Genomic DNA, 23,671 nt, shown 5'->3' on the forward strand with positions numbered 1-23,671 from the left:
GCCATCATGAAGGGTTTGGCCTATAAATAAAAGCATCAATCCTCATTTCCAACCTTGGCTCATTTCTCCCACTTCTCCTCTTCCTTGCACGTCCCTCCCTTTCTCTCGGCCACTTTCTCTCTTGTTGCTGCTTGCCCCTTGTCATTTGGGCATCGCTTGGTCTAGTAGTAACTGAATTCCTTAATCTTGGTTAGGGCGTTGTGCTATGTCACTCAGACTTGGATGTGTTCTCACTTGCGCTTGTATGAGTATGTTGACGATTGTTCATATATGGTTTGCTTATGTGCTATTTAGTCCATGAGTCAAAACATGCTCCAGGCCACGTAAGGGGTCTCACTTGGTCTTGAACGGACATTGAGGCATGACGGATTGGACCTCGCTTGGCCTCCAATCAATAGTGAGGTGTGTCGATCCAAACGTTGCTTGGTTTTAGGTTGGTGCTTAGGTGTAATGGGTCAAGCCATGAAATTTGGGCCTTGCCTAACATATTGTATAGTTATGGTTTTGTAGGTCATGACACTCACTTACATGACACATCTTCAGGCCCTTGATTCATCGACTAAGAATACAATGATAAGAAGTCGGATTGCGTGATGTTGTTGCATGGTCACACGGTAGAAATATCCGTTGCCAATGAATTTTGAAGACGTTGCCTGATGGATTTCAAATGCTTGGTGGATTCCGGAAAAATCAATGGATTTTGGTTAAGTTAATAAATGAATTTTGTGTGCTTTTCTCCATGTTTTGTTTGATGTTTTTGGATACTTCGTGCATCAAAGGTAAGCTGAACCATTCTTATGCATATAATCAAGATTAATGGAATAGTTTGCTATCAATTTCCCATTGACACTTGAGATGGTGGTAGTTGCATACTTTGTTCGATGGCAAGGCATCCTCCTAAATGAAGTTTATTGAGTTTACTTACTAAGTCCATGACTCTCTCTTTATTTTCTTTGGATTTGTAGGTATGGATTTCCCTCCTGTTCACTTTGGCTTGCTTGTTGAAATGGAAGTGACCATCACCGATATTATAGAAGCATGAGGTAATACCGCCTAGCGTAGATGCACTACTACCGTTTAGGTTGAGGAGGGCCTCGATGACTTGGTTCCCCACTATTACATGGCGTGGTACATTTGGTTTAACGGTGACCTTGTCGGACCCTTTCATGGGTTCAATGGACCGCCAAGGCCAAGCGACGCATCCGCGTCTAGTGGGATTGCGTTAAGTACCTAGGAGGCCGGCCCAACGAAGGGGAATCGATTTTGGAAGTGCAACTTCACTAGAGGAGTTAAGGTTACCCCAACTTGTGCGGTGGAAAGAAAAAGGACCTATAGCAAAGGGTTTGTACAAAGCACTAACATTGTATAATAGTAGTAATGTGTTTGTAAAGTGTTTTCCTAACTTCTTGTTGTTGATGTTGGGTGTTTATTATATAAAATGCTTCCGCATGTTCATAATAAAAAGATAAAAGAAATGGAACGGCGACGAGTTTGGGATATCACAACAACAACCACCGCCGGTCGCATCCCTGTGGCTAGGGAGTCCGAGTATGTGAAAATATCCTTTAATGGTATTTTGTAGTTAATTAAATTATAAGACTAGGTGAATCGGCCACATCCACAATGGTTTAGGAAAAAAATCAATATTTTGAAAATTTTTATTAAGCAATAGAAAGTGTAGTTGAAAAGGATCAAAAGCCAATGCCTGCATGGCACGAGAGAGACACATTACGTCATCTCATGCAATAATATAATTTTTTCTTTGGAAAACTATAATTTTATCATGACGTGCTTTGAATTATACATGAATCATGGGATGGATATTCTCGGAGATATTCGCTTAGGTTTTTGTCTTTTAAATGCAAATACGAGGAAAAGCAAGCGCTAACTAATGTGGTTTTGGCTCATAAGCTTTGAGTTAAGGGCTTGATAATAAGGTTTCGTTCCTTTTGTGAAAAATAAATTATTTAAAAATTATTTTCTTACAAACGATTATTTATATCGCTATAATTATTTTCATCTTTCACAGAAATATTGAGATATAAAATACTGTTAAGAATGGAAATATTTCCATTAACTAATTATTATAAGTGACTCGAAATGCATAAAAAAATTATTACTTGTGCTAGTCATCACTTACTTTGTCTTGCAAATTTAGTTCACCATCTTTTGGTCCTTACTGCAACTCCATGCTGCCGAACACCTCCTTCGTGGTCCGTGCGGTTGCCCTTTTGGCTCGCCCTCATGCTCCACCATGACCCCCTGGATTGACTTAGCCACCATGTCACCCGTGAATGACCCGTCCGCCTCGTTCCTGGGCACTTCAAACCCGACTGGCTTCTCGTTCAGGAACCGGGCCACAAGGCCCGTGGCTCACCGCCTCGATCGTGGAGTTCCAGCCGCAATGCGTCAGGAACCCAACGATCGCCTCGTGGGCCAAGATCCGCGTCTGCGGAGCCCAGCCCACCCAGATGAATCCCCGGCCCGAGACTCGCTCCTCGAACCCGGCCGGGACGAGGCGGTTCCTAACCACCCAAACAAATGGTAACCCGGACTTCTCAATCCCGGCGGCCAACTCGTTCGTTAGCTCGTGGCTCGAAATCACTTCTGTTCCAGGCGCGGCATAAAGCACCGATTTCTCGCACATGGTGTCGAGCCAACTTTTTAGGGCTTTCCATTTCTCATCGTCATCTCCAACCTCCTCTCGAATTGCTGGGCGTCAATAGCCCGATCGGAATAGCTGGCTTCTGGTAAAGCTCTGGCAACAAGCTCAACGGCTCCAATTCAAACTCACGGCAGCTCCTCACGATCACGAAATCGCAGTCGTCAATCACGTGGCCAAACCTGCAGAAATCGGAGACCTCGTCGTCCATGCACCGCTGGTGCCTCAATACTTCATGGAGCCTGAGGCAAACTGTGGTCTCGTATGGTATCCATGTCGGTACGCTGGTCAGGTCCTCTGGCTTCTGAAACCGGCCGCTGATGAGCTCCGACGGCAGGCCGAGGAGCGTGAGCGTGGTCGTATTGAAGGTGCTGAAGAACACGGAGCCAACCCCAAAATGAGCTGCGGCCCCCGGAAGCCAGTGGCTGGCAAAGTCGTGGATCACCCAGTCAACACGGCTGCCAGAGAGTAAATTAGACTGTCAAAATAGGACATAACACCATGCCTCTGTATAGTAGACTCATTTTAACCCATATTTGATAAGCTGGCTAGTTACATCACGTAGTTATATTTAGTAAAAGGTCATAGATGGATTTTAGATGATAAGACCTAAAATAATATAAGTTAAATGGGTTTATAATTTAGACTCAACTCACCTCTATAACCCTCTCTCATTCTCACTCGATTTTGTGCTTATTTACTCTGTGCTCTCACCTTAGTTTTGGTACAAGTTTTCCTAAATTTGGTTAAATATATGAGTATTTTAATAAAATAAATTGATTTGGTATGTGATTGGATATTGATCACTAGATTTGTATTGCATAAAAATGAGTTAAAATAAATTAAATGAGCAAATTTGGGTCGGTTATTTTTTATCCGACACAAACTGGACTCGGTCCATCTTTATGACAAGACTAATATATAGGTGTGTGTGTCTATATATATATATCATACTGTTTTTGCTTCGTGGTGGATTCTAATCATCAGCTCCAAATTTCTAAGTTTATATGAAAATTCCAATCTTAGCCTTATATTTATATTATTTGAATTCTATTATTCTCATTCAGAAGCAGCCCCCCGGCCGAGCGCACGTACTTGTCGCGTAATGGCTTTCAATCTATATTAGTCTTCTTCGAATACATTATTTTATTTCATTTTTCTAGGATTGATTTTCTTGTGCTAGTGGAGGCGAATTTTTAAATTGGGTCACCCGCAATGTCGGGTTTTGATTATTTTTTTTCACCCCGTCTCCTCCCTCTCATACATTCGAGTGTACAAATTGCTTTTGGCTTTTAGCATATCTTATAATGGTTGCTTTCGTCCGACTTTAATTAATCAATTGAATACGTTACATCTTGCCGTTTCTGTATCTTCTGTCTATTCATGAAATGATTATATTGATTGAAATCATATATAATCGACCCCATTAATAACTTTTGCAAACACCATGTATAGTGAATTCACACGAATGATGTATGGGTTTACTAAAGTTAATATCATTTAAATTTTATGTAAAAGATAAACGCAATAAAATCTTAAATCGGGTCATATTCAATATTCAATAATTACTGACCAAAATATATATATCCAATAAAAATTGATCGCATTACCGTACTTATCAATTTGGTATATCGATTTGATATACTTAGCAATACTCGTCTTGCAGATTTACTTCGCCATCTTTTGGTCCTTAGTGGCACTTTTCTCTAATATCCCTGCGAATTCCTCCATGTATTTGTTTTGCAACTCCATGTTGCCAAACACCTCCTTCATGGCCCATGCATTTTCCCTAATCGGCTCGCCATCGGGCTCCACCATGACCTGCCGGATCGACTCGGCCACCACGTTGCCCGTGAATGACCCATCCGCCTCATCCCGGGGCACCTCGAACCCGACCCGCTTCTGGTGCAGGAACCGGGCCATCACGCCCTGGTCCGAGCTCCCCCCGGAGAACAGCACCAGGGGCAGCCCGTGGCTCAGTGCCTCGATCGTGGAGTTCCAGCCGCAGTGCGTCAGGAACCCGCCGATTGCCTCGTGGGCCAAGATCCGAGTCTGCGGGGCCCAGCCCGCCCACACAAACCCTCGGTCCGAGACTCGGTCCTCGAACCCGGCCGGCACGAGGCTGTTCCTAACCACCCAAACGAATGGTAACCCGGACTTCTCAATCCCGGCGGCCAACTCGTTCGTCAACTCGCTACTCAAAATCACTTCAGTTCCAAGCGCGATATACAGCACCGATTTCTCGCGCTTGGCGCTGAGCCAACTTTCCAGGGCTTTCCATTTCTCATCGTCGGCTCCAACCTCGTCTCGGATAGCTGGCGTCACTAGCCCGATTGGAAGCACATGCTTCTGGTAAATCTCCGGCAACAAGCTCAACGGCTCCGATTCGAACTCGCGGCAGCTCCTCACTATCACGAAGTCGCAGCCGTCGATCGTGTGACCGAACCTGGAGAAATCGGAGACCTCCTCGTCCATGCACCGCTGGTGCTTCAGTACCTCATAAAGCCTGAAGCAAGCTGTGGACTCGTACGGGATCCACGCCGGCACGCAGGTCAAGTCCTCCGGCTTATGGCACCGGCCTCCGAGGAGCTCCGACGGCGGGCCGAGGAAGGCGAGCGAGGTTGCGTTGATGGTGCTGAAGAACACCGAGCGGACCCCGAGCCGAGCGGCGGCCCGGGGGAGCCAGTGGCTGGCGAAGTCGTGGATCACCCAGTCGACACGACCGTCCGAGAGGAACCGGGCCAGGGCCGGCTCGAGCTGGTCGTAGGCCTTCTTGAGGTAGGGGACCGAGTCGATGTCCAAGTCGGAGGTCGACTCGGCGGAGGTCGGGAGGTTGGGGACGCGGGGCAAGGGGAGGGAGACGAGGCGGAGGGAGGGAGGGAGTTCGGGGTGGGCGCCGGCGAGGCGAGCGACGTTGCCGGGGGTGGTGAGGAAGGAGACGGCGTGGCCGCGGAGGGAGAGGAACTTGGAGAGCTCGAGGAAGGGGTGATGTGGCCATGGGCGAGCCACGAGAACATGGCGATGTGGAGGCTTCGCTTCGACTCGCCGCCCATGATGGAGAAAGACTGCAGAAACAGAGAGAGAGAGAGAGAGAGAGAGGGGGGGAAGTGAGATTGTAGACGACGATGGTGGGAGATTTCTTGGGGTTTTATGGACCGGGTCACGCCATTAGAGCAGTAAGCGAAGATTAAAATAATGTTTTTGAGGATTGAACAGCTGTAGATCTACGATTCGTGAATCTCAATGGTGAATATAATATTAATGTGTATTATATATATACATATTATAGGGTACTTCTATAATTATGTTTCTATCGATACCCTTTATGTAATTAACCGCTTTTATAAATACATATCATTAGTTATTGTCTTTGACTCTAAGCATCAATATATAATCCAATAAGATCATCATAGCTGACGTATGGGGTGATTGCATCTTTGTTCTCCTTGGCTTGGGCCTCTTCTTTCCTTTCTTGGTTATGCTTAGGTTTTATCGTTTCTTTTTTGTTTTTTGTTTTTATATCCATGGGGAGTGATCTATTTGAGGGCTTCGAGTCGCAACCTTTCTCGAAGTGAACTACCTAAAGGAAAAGCTAATGAATTACTTTCCCTAGTGGGAACTCTTCAGTGTTTGGTGGCGTGACGTCGGGAGCAGCAGCGAAAGTGGCGTGGAAACAAGACATGACAGCGAACGGTGATGGGGAGGCACAGCACGACGATAAAGTGTGGTTATGTTTTTTTTATTTTTTATTAAATGTTGGGGACACGTAAGCGGGAGAACTTATCACCCCCAACGACCTACTTAAGATCCTAAACGACCAGGGGATTCGAACTCCTCCCATTCGTGAGGGGGAGAAAGCCCAAACCATCGCGATCATCAATGCGGTGGTAAGTGTGGTTATGTTGGTAGCGGTGCAGAACGGAGAAAAAGTTTGTTGTGATACAGATCTCCTCTCTTTGTGAACGATGGACACTCTCTAGAAAGAAAAACCGGCCTCCTCTTTCTTTAAATAGTAAATGACATAAATGATCTATGAACTTTGGCCTAATATGCAACTTGATTCATGATTTTTAATCCAATGTGTAATGTTGTCCTTGAACTTTTAATTTGTTCAATGCGATTTTGGATTGTAGGTACATGTTAATTTAGTCCCTAGATTGTATGAAAATGTTCGATGATTCGTGAACTTGAATCAATGGAATGACTATTGGAAAAATATTAAAATACATGAAAATAATAATAACTATTGGAAATACATTGCAAAAGATTAGAAAATAAAAATAAATATCCAAGACATATAAGTATTGTCCTTAAGGATAATTTCGCCCTTTGAAGTGCAAAACTTGGTGCGTAAGGCTTCAACGACTATTCTCCCAAGATACAATAGACATTTTTTTATACTTTCCACTGAATATTAGAAGGAACATAACAACATTATGTGTATAACCCAACAAAAAGAAATAAAAATATATGAGAGCATGGGGCATCTTCAAAGATTGTGGTTTGAAGTTTAATTTATATTTAAATAAGAGAAAGAGAGAGCACCATCATAAATCAATTGATAATTAAAAGGATGGCCATTATAAAATAATGAAGAGTTTATGAAGTAATAAATCAAAAGTTATAAAATCGTTAGACAACTGTTATACAGCCATTAGAAAGTCGTTATATGGTCATTACAAAGCCGTTATATGGCCATTGTAAAACCGTTACAAAAATGATGACTTTAATGACGGTCATAATTTTTAATAAATATTTCAAAAATATCTAACAAGGACAACATCGAATAGTTCATATGGTCCATGGATTAAATTAAATAAGTGCCAAAAGTTTAGCGATCATATTGAATAAATGAAAAGTTCGGAAATGACATTGCACATTAAGTTAAAGTTTAAAGATCTTATCGAACATATTTAAAATTCAGGGATGACATTACACATTGGGCTAATATTTTGAGATGGTTTATGTCATTAACCATTCTTTAAAAGCTTTGACCGGCCAAGCATGTATGGTTGCCGTGCGAGATGTGACCACTTACCTATCGAGCCAACAATGCCTTTCCTTTGTTTATTTTTGGGCGTGCCTTCTTGTGGAATGTGGACTTCTATAAGTGAGAAGGTGAAGCTTTCAAGGAAAGGAGTGGATCTGACTTTCTATTTTTGAGTACATATCTATCGAGCTCGAATGGAGTAGATCGACTTTCTCTTTTGATCGCATACATATATATGTTTTGATCGACTATTGAGCTCACCCATGTGCATAGCATATGATATTCTCAGCCTCTGTGATAAACTGACAAGATTGCCAAATTTTAAGTTTTTGTAGGCTCAAGAGATAATTTGAATTAAGCTCAGATCTCCTCCTACTAGCAACATCCACTGTGCGCCAATCCAATTTCAATGTAGTTTTTGCGGGCTTAATTAAATGAAAAATGCTCCAACTATGCAATTGCAATTTCAACAATATTTTTGCTTAGGGATTGGGGTCAATTCCTAATTTTAATATGCAAGGGCCGCGTGAACAATTTTCGTAAACTGAAAATCCTATCTTCATGGAAAAATTATGTTAGGCCACATCAGCAAAATACAGTAATGTAAAAACGACCCATAAATCTTTTCAAAAGCTATGAGGTCTATATTGAGACGAATAAGAGTAGATGTGCGGTTTTTAATTTTGAGCAAGGGTAGAATAATCAATAGTGCCCTCTTGCTCCATTTTTTTTTAGACATACATTCATGTCCAGACAATTTGAACAGAATATTCCGAGGAAGAAGAGAAGAAATGGGTTTTGAGCTCTAGGAGAGACAGCGAGGATTGGCCCTTCTTGTCCCCGAGTGTCGACAGGTCACGAAAACTCACTGCCCAATCACACAACTCCTACAGAAATTGAGTTACGTGCCAACTTATCTAGTCCATGCACGCACGTTCCCTGTGAAGCTTGATCAAAATGCTTCATGTGACTGAATTTCCCGTTATGATTAAGTTGCTTCTATTAGGGTTTGAAGTAGGAACGTTTTTCCTGCGCTTTGAATTTGTCACTGTATTGCTGCATCAATGCAAATCAATCGATCGATCTTGTTAAAGAGTGCTTCAAAGACACTTATCTAAATAACTAATCAAGAAAGCTGTGCTACTTTCAGTTACCATTATATTCCAAAAGAAAAAGAAAAGGAAACTAACAGGTAGGAAACTAAAGATACATTACATATTTTTAAATGACTTCATGTGTTCTAAAAGTCTTTTATAATTCCTCATATCTATATATAGAAATATGGCAAAATAAGTTGGCACTGAAACCGAACTTCACATTATTTAATAGATGTGAAATATAAAGAGACTCTCTGTTTATTAGAGCCTAGGTTGCCATTAAATCTGGACAAAAAAAAGGTGACATGGGAGAGTTATGGATTGTTGCGCCGCCAATCTAGGCCCGATATGTGAGGGGGAGATTGTTGAGATTATGGTCATGGATGGGGCTGATGCTCAGTTTATAAGTGCAAAGGAAAGTCTTTTCCTTTAAGCTTGCTTTTAAGATGAGAGACCTAAGACCGCCCAACACTTTTATTTCAAAGGAAAGAAAAATAATTTCATTTATAATTGGGCTACAAGGACTACATTAAAATTTTGTGCAAAGGTTTTTGGACTATATTGACAACTTTGTGACTAAATTAATATTTGTGCAATAAGTTTATAATTGATCAAATGATTTTTCTGACAAGAGGAAGACACAAATCTAGGATTTAATTTTGTGGGCTCAACAGCAAAAAGAAAAATTACTCGAATAGGACGTATGTTCCATTCTAGGTAAAATTGAAAAAGTTACCATCTACTTCTCGCTATAAACTACACTTTCTGAAATTCATTGGTTGTATGATGTAAAATGTCTTTTGATTTGCTTTTTTTTTTTTTTTAAATTATCATCTTTGTATTTGATGAGCGATTAAGAACGTGATGCAATCTCCAATCTCAAGTCACCCGATTTCTTTGACATTCAAAGGGGGCGCCATATAAAGCTTCCATGTGTCAACCTTACTCATGCATATGCATAATGTCGATAACCATAGGTTCAGTTTTTTTTTTTGGAGAAATCTTCTTTTCTAGTGACATTACCCAATGGATTTTATTTTTTGGCATCAAATTAAGTGCTAGGCTTGTTCAATTAAAGATTTGTAAATTCATTTTATGATTGAGACAACGGAATGCAATTACTTTCTTGTGCTGAGACTTGAGATAACTACGTGATATTGCTTAAATCAAGTTTCAAAATTCTGAGTTTAGTTTGAGGTCTAAAGTGTGTACCGACTTCATGTACTGGGATTTTTTTTTTTTTTCATATGGACGCGTACAATTTATGTTGAGACAGAAAAATTAGGAGGTACTTATTTTTCATGTGATCAAGTAATTCAAAGAAATGATATAGTTACAAAATATGGAAAAACTCCTTATATTGTTCAATATATGAAATATATGAAAAGGTACAGGGAATGTGAATATGTAGACGTGACCCCAAATAATATTGTATTGTAAAAAAAAGTATACGTTAAATATTATGCACTACATAGCGAATAATGAAATATCAAATAACGTCATTAGTATGTCTAATGATATCTCCAACAAATATTATATCGAAATCGTACCCAAAATCAAGCTTTGAGTAGTAAGTGAAGGTAGCAAATGAATAGAGCAGGTCACTTAAAAGTTTGGACCAAAATTAATTAATCATGTTTGTCAAATTTATGCAATATAGTCTAAACGGCATATAACCGACACGATCCGAACCAATAAAAATCTCCCCGTTTGACTCATATTTTAAGTGCATCGACTAAACCGCCACAATCAACGCTCAATCGATACCATCATCACCTTATTGCCTCTAAAAACATCTAGCCAATTTCTAGGGAGAAAGACATGAACCTAAAAACCTCAGCCAAAAAAAAATTAAATTTATTTGCATATTACTATAAATAGAAGAGGAAAAAAAAAACTGCAAGTTTTGATGTGAGACGATGTTGATCTTCGATGACGGCAGTGGCCACCGAAGAGATGGTTGCGTCACCTTCATTGGAGGACCACTATCGTTGCGCGTCTCGTGAACTATGTAGTGCCGACAGTCTCCAGGAGCCTTCATGTCGTGTTTGACACTTTGACACGTATCCGACACACTCTGACACGTCTTGACATGCTTCGACATATAGTCAACGAGTGTCGAAAAATTTTACACGTGATCAACTCTTTCCGACAAGCGAGTCCGGAATTTCGACATGCAATTCCGACACGCACGGAGTCAGTTTTGAAAATTTTCAATACTTGAGGGATCAAAATGTAAATATACAAAAAAAAAAAAAGAAAAAAAAAAAAAAAAAGGGGAGGGCTGGTGGCCGGGCACCGCTGTTGCCGCCACCGTCGAAGGGGGCGGAGACCTCGCCGCCATAGGCAAGAAGGGGGTGGCCCTCATCGGCTAGGCAAGGGCCGGTGAGGCTTGCCTAGATCTGGTGACGCCGTCCCCTTGCTTGGGCCCAATGAGGGTTGCCGCCCTCGCCTGGGCCGGGAGGTTCGCCGACCACAAGCGACGGCCTGTCGCCCGCATTTGGGCGAGCCTCGCCGGCCCCCTCCGATGGTGGCTAGGCACATTGTCGACAGGGGCAGTGGTAGCGACGTGCCCAACCACAACCCCGGCTATTTTTATTTTATTTTTTCAGTTTTTTAAAGAATTATTTTGGCTTTTTGAAAAGTCTTTTACTATGAAAGAAGTAATAAAAAATGCTAGACTAGATAAATAAATAAATTTCATATTACCATTTCAACATTTTTCTTTAAACAATGTTTTTGTCCCTCTAAATCTTATGTATTATTGTAATGAAATGCAGTTAAATTTGTCAATTTAAAATAATTAAAGATATTAACAAATATTGAATTAATATTTTTAGTGTAAATTAATTATAGGCCCTTATTATTATTATTATTATTATTATTATTATTATTATTATTATTATTATTTATGTATTTATATATAAAAATACATATAATATATAACGTATTGGAATGTGTCAGAATGTGTCGGAATTCTCTAGTTTTAAGAAATGATGCGTCGTGTCGTGTGACGACATGTCAGCAGTATCCGCTGTTTCGGTCTTCATAGCTCATGGAAGTAGGGAGCCTTTAGCTTCATGGAGCATTTGTTTGGCCCTTTCTACTTGCAGGCATTTGACACAGCCCAGTTGACAAGGCCCGATAGACGGATGTGTTCTAGAAGATTTCCCAAACATTGGGCCGTGGCCCATCTGTGTCCCAAAGCTTGAGCCCATCCTTGGATGGGTGACCCTCAAACTTCCCAAAGTAAACGACCCTTAAGCTTCCCAAGGCCTAGGGCCTCTTTGAGTGTTTTTGTATAGTTATATAATGATTACGAAGATTCAAGCTTGTTAGATAAAAGGAGAGTTCAATGATTAAGATTGGCCTCGCACTTGTATAAATAGGAGTCCCACCCCTAAGTTGTATCACCTCGTTTACAAGCAATTAAATGCTATTGAGCTTCACTCTCTGTATGATTTTTATCAGTCAAGTGTGTGCATAAGGCTGATTAGGGAGAAATCCTGAGGTTGCATGGATTAGGGAATGCGAGCTCAATCATCCACGACACATTCCTTACAAAAGAGATTTGGATGGAAGTGCTGTACTCGCGCTTACGCAACTCGATTCACGGGATATGAAATCATGCTCACGTGAGCATTTTGGAAGCTCATCCTTTCGCTGCTTCGCATTTCCATCTCTGCACTTGCAGACGCCCTTAGTTCTGCGGTATTCTCAGTACCATGCACATGTATGTTCATGGTACAGCAGAGTTTTATGCGATGAGTTCTAATTTCCCTTGTTGTGTTATTGGTGCGTCGGCCATTCGCCGCCCCCGAGAAGGATTTGCTCTGTATAGTTCACGGAGCGAGAAGCATTGCCCGAGTTCGTCGCATAGTCATTAACCTTGTCAATTGCAGCAATTTGATTTTTCGCTCTGGTACTCACTTCCTTAGCTTGCTTTATCCGTTCTCGGATGCTGTCGTCGGCCGCACTACTCCTCTGCATCGCAAAAATTTGTGTAAGAGTGTGCACGAGGTTTCTCGGGATATGAATCCTTTCGGTTTAGGGATAAATTTCCTTTGGAGATTATGACTAGTTGGTAAAAGGAGCATGAATGAATATAATAGTTAGGCTTTTTGAGAAGACTTTTCTAGCTATGAATCCTACTGCTTATAAAAATGAATGAATGAAAAATATTTTTATTTTCGTGAGAATGGTTAGTCATAAATGCATTTCGAATGACGAATTGGGGTGCTGAGATCAGCAAGTCACCTGAGAAAAAACTAACGGAGTTGGCCTTACAACTTATCACTGATAAACGGTGTAATGGACTAATAAAAATTAGAGGGTTTGGAATTTCATTGGGAAGCGAGCAATTAAGAATGTGAATGATAATCATTATGTTTCATAAATCAATTTATGGCCATAAATTGATTTTTTTTTATTTCTATTCCTCGGACGAGTTTCCGAGCAAAAATATATATTTGATAATGATACAAAATTTTTATTCTCAATATAAAAATTTGTTTGATAATGACATAAAATTTCTCTTTCTTGAGTGGTGGCAATTGGAAGCAACCAACAAGTGGCTGGCAACGGGCGGTTGGCATTTTGCAGCGATGGACAAGCAGGTGGTGAACGTGCGGCGGACGGTGGGTGGGCGTGCAAAGTGAACGGCGGGTGGGCGGCAGACAACCGGTGGGTGAAGGGTGGTCGATTGGTTGGTAGTAAGGGCAAGCCATGAAAATAATTTTTATTTCTCATTTTTATTCTAGAAACTAAAAAGTAAAAGAAAAAAATTCTAATTTTTGTTCCAAATCTATTTTTGGAGTAAAAAATTTATTGCGGAAATGGAAAAATGAAATTGTATTATCAAACGGATTTTTATTCCAAATTTGTTTTTGGGAATAGAAAAATAAAAAATAAAGAAATATAATGATTGTTATGCGCACTGTAATTAGTATAAGAAGTCTAGTCTTGTCTTGCTTTCGGTTGATATTGGCTTTTGCCGCTGGAAGTGGTGAAATCGTCACATTGGCATGTGAAAGTGAGAGTGAGATGTAGGAGCGACACTTCTTGATGCGACACAAGAATACTATATCAATTAATTGGGAGAAGTCCGAACATGACTCGATGTGATGGATGCAATTTGAAATTAATATGAATAAACATTTTTCTTTCACTAATTTTTAACGAAATTATTATCTAATTATGTTAAAATATTTCGGTGATGACAAGAATAACAGATACGGACAAAAGACATGACATGGATAGCCGTCCCAAGTGAGAGTAATATTAACATGGTTTTGAACAACAGTTCGATAGTATTGAAGCAACCGTGCATGTTATAAAGTAGCAAAATACTTGCGCAGTGTTACCATTTTGATTTGCGTACTTTAGCAAATAAAAAAAGAGAACTTATATCTTTTATTACCATACAAGCAGAGTTCATTTATATGCATAATATGAAATTCTTGCTCGATTTAAGCTCCGTTCTTTTTACGAAAAATATAATGTTTTTCAAAAATATTTAAAGGAAGCAACTTTCTAGAAAAACAACAATATTTTCTGATATTCGGCTGAAATTTGAAAATAAAGTGAAAAATATTTTCTGTCATCCGGTAAGGAAGATCTTTTCCTCCCTCCCAATAATTTTATTATTATTTTATTATTTTACATATTTTTTTATTATTTTTCTTCTTTCTCGATCTTCCGATGGGCACACCAATGGCCGACGATCGACCACAAGTGAACTTGAGTCTTGACTTAAGGCTCCAGCTCGCTCGAGGCTAGTGAGCTCCAACTTTGCCGCATTCGGTGAGTTGGGCGACCTCGGGTGAGGCTTAAGATCTCGTCTATTGTGGTCGGCGACCGCAGGGGTGTGCAATGGAAACCGCCCGAATCGAGACTCGGATCGGCCGGTTTTGGGCGGTTCCCACGGTCGGCAAGTCCGGTTCTCGATTCCTAATCTTGGAACCGGGCGGTCGGTTGGTTCGGTTTCTAGTTCCAAGGTGGGAACCAAACCTACTGCACCAACCGGACCGGACCGAATTTTTTATATATAATTTATATAGATATAATATATAAACACATATAATATATGAATATTATATATGAAACTTATTGCAATCGGAATTGCAATTGAAGTAATAACCTCTTATGTGGCTAAGAGACAACCAAAGCTCTTGTTGTTGTTCTTTATTTATAGAGAAAGCTTACTTGTTAGTTTCATAGATATTGTCTTTAAAACCTAAGCCAAGCACAATCTTTAATCTCATTATTCATGGCTTTTATGCTTAAAATTAAGCGTAATTCACGCAAGTGAAGTTTGAATATTTTGCACGTGAAAACATGTGAGTAGTTTTATTAGATTGCTTGGGAACCGAATTTGATTGATCGGTCCGAAACATGATCGTTCTTTAGTGAAAAAGAAAGTACCGATTATGTTGGATTGGACCGAACCGGACCAGAACTAATGGTCCGGTCCCAGTCCTAGGACCAAATGGTCCGATTGACGATTTCCAAAATTGGGAACCAATCTCTCGGTCTGGTTCCCGGTTCCACCTTGGAACCGGACCAAACCAAAACCGATCATCCCTAGCGACCAGCTGAAGAAGAAGGAAAAAAAAAAAAATTTTAAACATAAAATTTAAAAATTATTTTTCTAAAAAGAAAAAAAAAGAAAAAGAAAAATATCGGTGAAAAAATGTGCTTGGAAATGAAAGAAATAGGATGAAAAATGTTTTGCGCTTTCTAAAAAGCGGAAAACATTTTTATCTATTTTAGAAGATTATCTTTCATTGATGGAAAATGTTTTCCTCAACTAGTTAATTTTTAGTGAAATGAACGCGAAAAATTCAGAAAACATTTTGTAAGAAGTTGTTTTCTACGAAATGAATGAAGCCTTAGAGAAGTTCTTTCTCTAACAATTGCCTAGAGAATTAATATAAATTGCCCTCATCTAACAATTGTGTTAACTTGTGTTCTTTATAATCAATCGAGTGAGGTTCATAACTTGACCTTTGATCCAACAAAATATCAAATTTTATTGAGCTTTTAGTCCAAACATTGTATTAAAGCTCAAGAAAACCCAGATTAGAAAACCCTCAAAAATCATAACTTGACCTCCGATCCAACAAAATATCAAATTTTGAGCAGAGAGGCACTACTCTGCCTCTTTTCGATTCTGCATATGGAGGTAAATATTGATCTCTATAAGCGCGCACACGCAAATATTGGTCAATTCCCTAAAAAATCCCAAACTTTAGATTTAGTCCCAAATTTATCCCAACTTTTTTCTGTTTGAAACAGCGACGGGCCTGAGATATTACAAAAACAACCCCCCAGTCGCATCCCCGTGGCTAGGGAGTCCGAGAATGTGACAATATCTTTTAATGGTATTTTGCAGTTAATTAAATTATAAGACTAGGTGAATCGGCCACATCCACAATGGCTTAGGAAAAAAAATAATATTATGAATTTTTTTATTAAGAAATAGAAATTTTTGATCAAAGGCCAATGCCTGCATGGCACGAGAGAGACACATTACGTCATCTCATGCAATAATATATTTTCTTTGGAAAACTATATACACGAATCATGGGATGGATATTCTCGGAGATATTCGCCTATGTTTTTGTTTTTAAATGCAAAGAAGAGGAAAAGCAAGCGCTAATTAATGTGGTTTTGACTCATAAGCTTTGAGTTAAGGGCTTTATATTAACGTTCCGTTTCTTTTGCGAAAATAAATAATTTTGAAAAATATTTTCTTACAATCATATCAATATAACTATTTCATCTTTCACAAAATATTGAGATATAAATTAATGTTAAGAATGGAAACATTTTCTATCGACTAATTATTATAAGTGATATTAGTGATCATATAGTCTTTAGTTTTTGAGAGACAACTTCTCGACAAACATACAATCAAACGCAAGTATACCAACTCGTCATGCATAAAGAAATCCAAATCCATCATTTACTTGTTGCTACATTATCCTTGGTGGAGTCATCACTTACTCCGTCTTGCAAATTTAGTTCACCATCTTTTGGTCCTTAGTGAAACCTTTCTCTAAGATCCCTGCGAATTCCTCCAAGTACTTGTTTTGCAACTCCATGTTGCCAAACACCTCCTTCATGGCCCGTGCGGTTGCCCTTATTGGCTCGCCCTCATGCTCCACCATGACCCGCCGGATTGACTCGGCCACCACATCGCCCGTGAACGACCCGTCCGCTTCATCCCTGGGCACCTCGAACCCGACCTGCTTCTCATGCAGGAACCGGGCCATAAGACCCTGGTCCGAGCTCCCCCCGGAGAACAGCACCAGGGGCAGCCCGCGGCTCAGCGCCTCGATTGTGGAGTTCCAGCCGCAATGCGTCAGGAACCCGCCAATCGCCTCGTGGGCCAAGATCCGCGTCTGCGGGGCCCAGCCCGCCCAGATGAATCCCCGGCCTGAGACTCGCTCCTCGAACCCGGCCGGGACGAGGCGGTTCCTAACCACCCAAACAAACGGTAACCCGGACTTCTCAATCCCGGCGGCCAACTCGTTCGTTAGCTCGTGACTCAAAATCACTTCTGTTCCAAGCGCGACATAAAGCACCGATTTCTCGCGCTTGGTGTCGAGCCAACTTTTTAGGGCTTTCCATTTCTCATCGTCATCTCCAACCTCCTCTCGAATTGCTGGCGTCAATAGCCCGATCGGAATAGCCGGCTTCTGGTAAAGCTCTTGCAACAAGCTCAATGGCTCCAATTCAAACTCACGGCAGCTCCTCACGATCACGAAATCGCAGCCGTCAATCACGTGGCCGAACCTGCAGAAATCGGAGACCTCGTCGTCCATGCACCGCTGGTGCCTCAATACTTCATGGAGCCTAAGGCAAACTGTGGTCTCGTACGGTATCCATGCCGGTACGGTGGTCAGGTCCTCCGGCTTCTGAAACCGGCCGCCGATGAACTCCGACGGCGGGCCGAGGAGCGTGAGCGCGGTCGCATTGAAGGTGCTGAAGAACACGGAGCCAACCCCAAGCTGAGCTGCAGCCCCGGGGAGCCAGTGGCTGGCGAAGTCGTGGATCACCCAGTCAACGCGGCTGCCCGAGAGGAAGCGGGTCAGGGCTGGCTCGAGCAGGTCGTAGGCCTTCTTGAGGTAAGGGACGGAGTCGATGTCCAAGTCGGAGGTGGACTCGGCGGAGCTGGGGAGGTTGGGGACGCACGGCAAGGGGAGGGAGACGAGGCGAATGGAGGGAGGGAGTTCGGGGTGGGCGCGGGCGAGGCGAGCGACGTTGTTGGGGGTGGAGAGGAAGGAGACGGCGTGGCCGCGGAGGGAGAGGAACTTGGAGAGCTCGAGGAAGGGGGTGATGTGGCCGTGGGCGAGCCACGGGAACATGGCGATGTGGAGGCTTCGCTTCGACTCGCTGCCCATGATGGAGAGAAAGACTGCACAGAGAGAGAGAGAGAGAGAGAGAGAGAGAGAGAGAGGAAGTGAGATTGTAGACGACGATGGTTTGGAGGATGGTGGCAGATTTCTAGGGTTTTTATGAACCGAGGTCACGCCATTAGGGCAGGAAGCGAAGATTAAAATAATGTTTTTGAGGTTTGAAAAACTGAAGATCCACCATTTACGACATGGGGGATCCGATGTCAATGGTGGATATGATATAAAGTAACATCATCGTAGCTGACGTATGTGGTGATTGCATCTTTTGCTCACCTTGGCTCGGGCCTCTTCTTTTCTATCTTGGCTATGTTTAGGTTTCATCATTTCTCTTTTGTTTTTTCCTTTTTATATCCATGGGGAGTGATCTACTTGAGGTCTTTGAGTCGCGAACTTTCTCGGGGTGAACCGTCGAAAGGAAAAGCTAATGGATTACCATACGTAGCGGGAGCTCTTCAGTGTTTGGTGGTGAGACTTTTGGGGGCGGCAGCGAAAGTGGTAGGGAAGCAAGACATGGCAGCGAACGGCGATGGAGAGGCAAAGCACGATGACAAAGTTTGGTGTGATATGGATACTCTCTAGAAAGAAAAATCGGCCTCCTCTCTGTTTAAATGGTAAATGATGCAAATTATTTTTGAACTTTGGTCCAATATGCAATTTAGTCCGTGAATTTTGACCTAAACTGTTAATTTATTTAATGTGGTTTTTAAACTTTCGATACATGTTAAATTTAGTCTGTAAACTATATGAAAATGTTTAATATTGTCCATGAACTTGGATCAATGGAAGGTAACAATTGAACATAATCATACAGTCAAAGAACTAAATTGAACATGTACTAAAAATCTAGGAATCACATATAACAAATTAAAAATTTAAGGATAACATTATATATTAGGCTAAAGTTTAGGGATTGAATCGAACATATTTTAAGTTCAGGATCACATTAGATATAAGTCCAAAATTTTGAAATCATTCATGTCATTTAAAAGCTTTGGCCGGCCAAGTATGATAATTGCCGCGCGAGATGTGACAACTTTACCATCGAGTCAACGATGCCTTTCCTTTGAGTGCATACTATGTAGATATATATATGTATGTATGTATGTATGTATGTATGTATGTATGTATGTATGTATGTATGTTCAATTGACTATCGAGCTCGAAAAGAGTAAACCGATTTTCTTTTTTGATTGCATACATATATATGTTTTGATCGACCATTGAGCTCACCCATGTGCTTAGCATATGATATTTTCAGCCATTGTCATAAACTGACGGGATTGGCCAAATTTTAAATTTTTGTAGGCTGAAGGGATAAAATAAATTAAGCTCAAACCTACCTACCCACGCATGGCTACGTTGGTGGGGGCGTTCTCCTTTAATATATTTGGACCAAGAGTTTAGGAGTTCGAATCCCTAAGGTATGCTCCGTGATTTAAGTGGCGGGCCCCGGTAATAGGTTGCTGGATTAGTCTCCTCCGAGATTTAGTCAGTGTTGTGCTCCCGTAAGGTGAGCTATGTCGAATCCTCGGCATCAAAAAAATAAAATAAAATAAAATAAATTAAGCTCAAATCTCCTCCTACTAGCAACATCCACTATGCGCCAATCCAATTTCAATGTAGTTTTTGTGTGCTTAATTAAATGAAAATGCTCCAATTACGCGAATGCAATTTCAACAAAATTTTTGTCTAGAAGTTGGAGCCAATTCCTAATTTCCATATGCAGGGACCATGCGAACCTTTCTCCTTAAGTGAAAACCCTAGCTTCATTGAAAAATTATGTCAATCCACGTAAGCAAAATACAGTAATGTAAAGACGACCCATAAATCTTTTTAAAAGCTATGAGTTCTATATTTAGATTAATAAGTGTCAGTGTGCGGTTTTGTATTTTGAGCAAGGTTAGAATAATTAGTACTGCCGTCTTGCTGTATTTTCTTTAGACATTCATTCATGTCCAAACAATTTGAATAGAATATTCTAAGGAAGAAGAGGAGAGTTGGGTTTTGAGCTCTAAGCAAAAGAGACAGCGAGGATTGGCCCCTTTTGTCCCCCAGTCTCGAGAACTCACTACCCAATCACGCAACTCCTACAGAAATTGAGTTACGTGCCAACTTATCTCGTCCATGCGTGCACGTTCCCAGTGAAGCTTGACCAAAATACTTCATGTGACCAAAGTTTCGGTTATGATTAAGTTCGTCCTATTAGGGTTTGAAGTAGGAACATCTTTCCTTCGCTTTTCTGCTTGTAATTTAACTTCGATTTGAATTTGTCATTGTCTTGCTTCACCATGCAATTCCATCGATAGATATTGTTAAAGAGTGCTTCAAAGACATTTATCAAAACAACCAATCAAGAAAGCCTGGCTACTTTCTATAAAAGAACTGAGGAATTTTGGAATGAGAATTCTGTCCTTCATTGTCACAGTAACGCAACATATATACAGGAAGATACAACTATCAAACAAACTCCTAATTAGGCTAAACTACCAAAAATACAAGGACCACACAATAAAAAAAGGTATGCATATAAAACTTCCTAAGTAAACGCCTAAATAAAGGCATATCACTACTGCCTTTCCAATACTTTCAATACCCATTATGAGCCGTCTTATTATGCATACAATTCGATCAAGGCCAGGCTTTGACTGAACAGTCACGGACTATTTCGATTAGATCTGAATAGTTTGAAGAGAGAGAGAGAGAGAGACCACCGCGCTTCGGACAATGGTTGTAATTAAAATGGGTTTTGAAACGGGCAAGTACCTACCCCATTAAAGTTCACATGCAGTTAAGCTTTCATCTTAGCAAAACACAATCTTTAACCCCTTTTGGAAATTTTAGACAACTAATTTACCACTCGATTGCGTAAATTTTAGTTAAAAAAGGGTTGCCGTCGATTTTGCCATATTTTATAAGCATCTTATTTTCGCCATGGCCACGAGGTCACTGGGTACGTCATTATATAAACTGAAGTTCACCTATCTTTGTGGGCTAACTCATCTCGTGAAGAAAAATTCGTTTCGTCATCCGTATGTTGGTCCAACCAATATTGAAAACCCTCTAATTATATGTGACATATCAAAAGCAAGCCGCCGACAGGAGGTTTCATTAGTCCTTAGAGAGTTCAACACAGCTCGGTTTATCATCTAAGGGTTACGTTTCGACCATAAGAAAAAAAGGGGAATGAAACTAAAGATATATTACATATTTTTTTACGACTTCATGTGCTCTAAAAGTCTTTTAAAATTCCTTAGATCTATATAGAAATATGGCAAAATAAGCTGACACTGAGACCCAACTTCACATAATTCAGGACTTGTGAAATATAAAGAGACTCTCATCTTAAAGGAAAGAAAAATAATTTCACGTATAATTGGGCCAGAAGAACTACTTTAAAAAATTTTGCAAATGTTTTGAACAAAAATGATAACGTTATGATTGAAATAGCATTTGTACAATAAATTTAGGACTGATTGAGTAATTCTTCTTACAAGAGAAGACACTAGGACTTATTTTTGCAGGCACAACAGCAAAAAGAAAAATGAGTCGAACAGGACGTATGTTCCATTCTAGGTAAAACTGAAAAAGTTAACCACCCACTTCTTGCTATAAATTACACTTTCTGAAATTCATTGGTCGTATGCTGTAAAATGTCTTTTCATTTTTTTTTCATGATTATAATCTTTGTATTTGATGAGCAGTTAAAAACGTAATGCAATCTCCAATCTCGATTTTTTTGAGATTCAAAGAGGGCGCGATATAAAGTTTCTACGTGTCAACCTTACTGATACATATGCATAGAGTAGATAACCATAGGTTAATTTTAATTTTTTTTTTAAGAAACCTTCTTTTCTAGTGACATTACCCGATGGATTTTATTTTTTGGCATCAACTTAATCGTCAGGCTTGGATACAGTTTAAATCACGTTTTTAAATATCAAGTTTAGCTTGAGGTTTAAAGTGTATACCGACTTTCATGTACTGGGAAATTTATTTTATATTTTCATATGGACACGCACAATTTATGTTGAGACTGAAAAATTAGGGGTACTTATTTTTCATGCAATCGAGTAATTCAAAGAAATGATATAGTTATGAAATATGAAAAACTCCTTATAATGTTCGATATACAAAATATACGAAAAGGTACGAGGAATGTGAATAATATTGTATTGTTAACAAAAGTAAACATTAAACATTGTGCAGTACATAATAGATAATGTTACAACCTGAAATCACAAAAAAAGGGATAACACAGCCATCCTTCCATAGGAAGGATGCAACCTCAAATATAACCATCTATCATATAAACTAACAGGTTGGTTACAATATCAGAATTTCTATGATTCACCAAATGAATACATATAATTAGAACTCAACCAATCCAACAAACTTACAATAACTATGTAAATAACTCCATAAACCATATCACAAAATATAACTCTTAAAAATTTCCCAATAGCGCTCTTGTCCTACTTGTCGCTAATCCTGGAATCTGAAAACATGAAAGATGAGTGAAATAAACAATCACAACTTACTAAGCAGTACATACCATATAAGCATATCAAATCTCCACATTACACATTTAGAACTCCAAGACATGGCTCATTAATGCCAAACCAAAATCTAAGAACTTGCATGAATAAAATATGTTATAACCTGGCTATATCAAATAGCAAAATTTCCAATTCATCTATAATATCACAACATGCATCACTAGTTTGGTTCAATAATTGAACTTGTCATATCTCATGTCAATTGTTTCTTTCATGCTTAATATCTAACTCAAAGTCTTAGAGGTGGCTCCCATGAATTTACACTATCATGTAGTACTTAGTCTTTAGTACAAGGCCCTAAAGGTGACTCCTAAGTGTATGGCCCTAAAGGTGGCTTCTAGGTGACTCAAGTCACTATATAGCACTTAGCTTTGACTACAAAACCTTAGAGGTGACTTACACGAAGTTTTATTATTGTCAGCACTTAGTCATTTACCCATTCACATCACAATTGGTTTTCTCAACACAATACCTATCATATTTTAATAGTTATCACATAAATCAAATGTACTAAAATAGCACACATAACCCTGCAAGAAAGGTTTATCGAATCATCCCACAAGAACTCAAAAGTATCAAATACTCTATCCAACTTTATACAACAAATAGGTTTTCCCTTCCATATATATATGCATATGCATGTCAAATTACTCTTACCTCATATATTAGGTGTTCCTAATCTTTTCTTGGTGTGTCGTTTGCTAGAACTCGATATAATAGAATAATTGAAAGTTTTCAGACGTATAGGTGGAAGCTTTGGAGCGTAGCGTTGAAAGGCTGATTTATGTTTTTTCCTGCTAAAAGTTGTAATATGATATGCAGCAAATTGTAAAAGAGATGATAGGAATGATCACTAACTTAATTGTACTGGATTGTATTGGTATAAAAAAACGGTGCCCTTTTCACATTTGGAGGTAAAAGCTTTTCATCATTGTCGCGTATTG

At 40.0% G+C, this 23,671-nt stretch overlaps 3 protein-coding genes across 3 annotated transcripts; all 3 read right to left on the reverse strand.

The window, feature by feature from the left end:
- Positions 1-2,323: 2,323 nt before the first annotated feature.
- LOC120292024 (UDP-glycosyltransferase 91C1-like) lies at positions 2,324-2,647 on the reverse strand. The gene has a single exon (XM_039309887.1). The coding sequence runs from the start codon at positions 2,645-2,647 to the stop codon at positions 2,324-2,326; it is 324 nt and encodes a 107-aa protein (XP_039165821.1).
- A 40-nt stretch (positions 2,648-2,687) lies between these two features.
- On the reverse strand, positions 2,688-6,344 carry LOC104438071 (UDP-glycosyltransferase 91C1-like). The gene is made up of 3 exons (XM_039309888.1): positions 6,267-6,344; positions 4,335-5,626; positions 2,688-3,120 (listed from the first exon to the last, which is right to left on the reverse strand). Exons 1-3 carry the CDS (start codon positions 6,342-6,344, stop codon positions 2,688-2,690), a joined length of 1,803 nt encoding a protein of 600 aa, XP_039165822.1.
- A 10,426-nt stretch (positions 6,345-16,770) lies between these two features.
- Positions 16,771-18,156, reverse strand: LOC104438072 (UDP-glycosyltransferase 91C1). The gene has a single exon (XM_010051148.3). It carries the CDS (start codon positions 18,154-18,156, stop codon positions 16,771-16,773), a length of 1,386 nt encoding a protein of 461 aa, XP_010049450.2.
- Positions 18,157-23,671: the final 5,515 nt, after the last annotated feature.

The sequence above is a fragment of the Eucalyptus grandis genome, chromosome 3, assembly GCF_016545825.1.
Source record: "Eucalyptus grandis isolate ANBG69807.140 chromosome 3, ASM1654582v1, whole genome shotgun sequence".
Taxonomy (NCBI): domain Eukaryota; kingdom Viridiplantae; phylum Streptophyta; class Magnoliopsida; order Myrtales; family Myrtaceae; genus Eucalyptus; species Eucalyptus grandis.

Excerpts from the sequence above, each read along its gene's own strand:
- LOC120292024 (XM_039309887.1), bottom strand. The coding sequence starts at position 2,647 with ATGTGCGAGAAATCGGTGCTTTATGCCGCGCCTGGAACAGAAGTGATT.
- LOC104438072 (XM_010051148.3), bottom strand. The coding sequence starts at position 18,156 with ATGGGCAGCGAGTCGAAGCGAAGCCTCCACATCGCCATGTTCCCGTGG.
- LOC104438071 (XM_039309888.1), bottom strand. The coding sequence starts at position 6,344 with ATGTCTTGTTTCCACGCCACTTTCGCTGCTGCTCCCGACGTCACGCCA. Across the intron at positions 5,627-6,266 it reads AAGAGTTCCCACTAGGGAAA|TTCCTCTCCCTCCGCGGCCA; the intron begins GTAATTCATTAG and ends GAGCTCTCCAAG. Across the intron at positions 3,121-4,334 it reads AAGGACCAAAAGATGGCGAA|CCGTGTTGACTGGGTGATCC; the intron begins GTAAATCTGCAA and ends ACTCTCTGGCAG.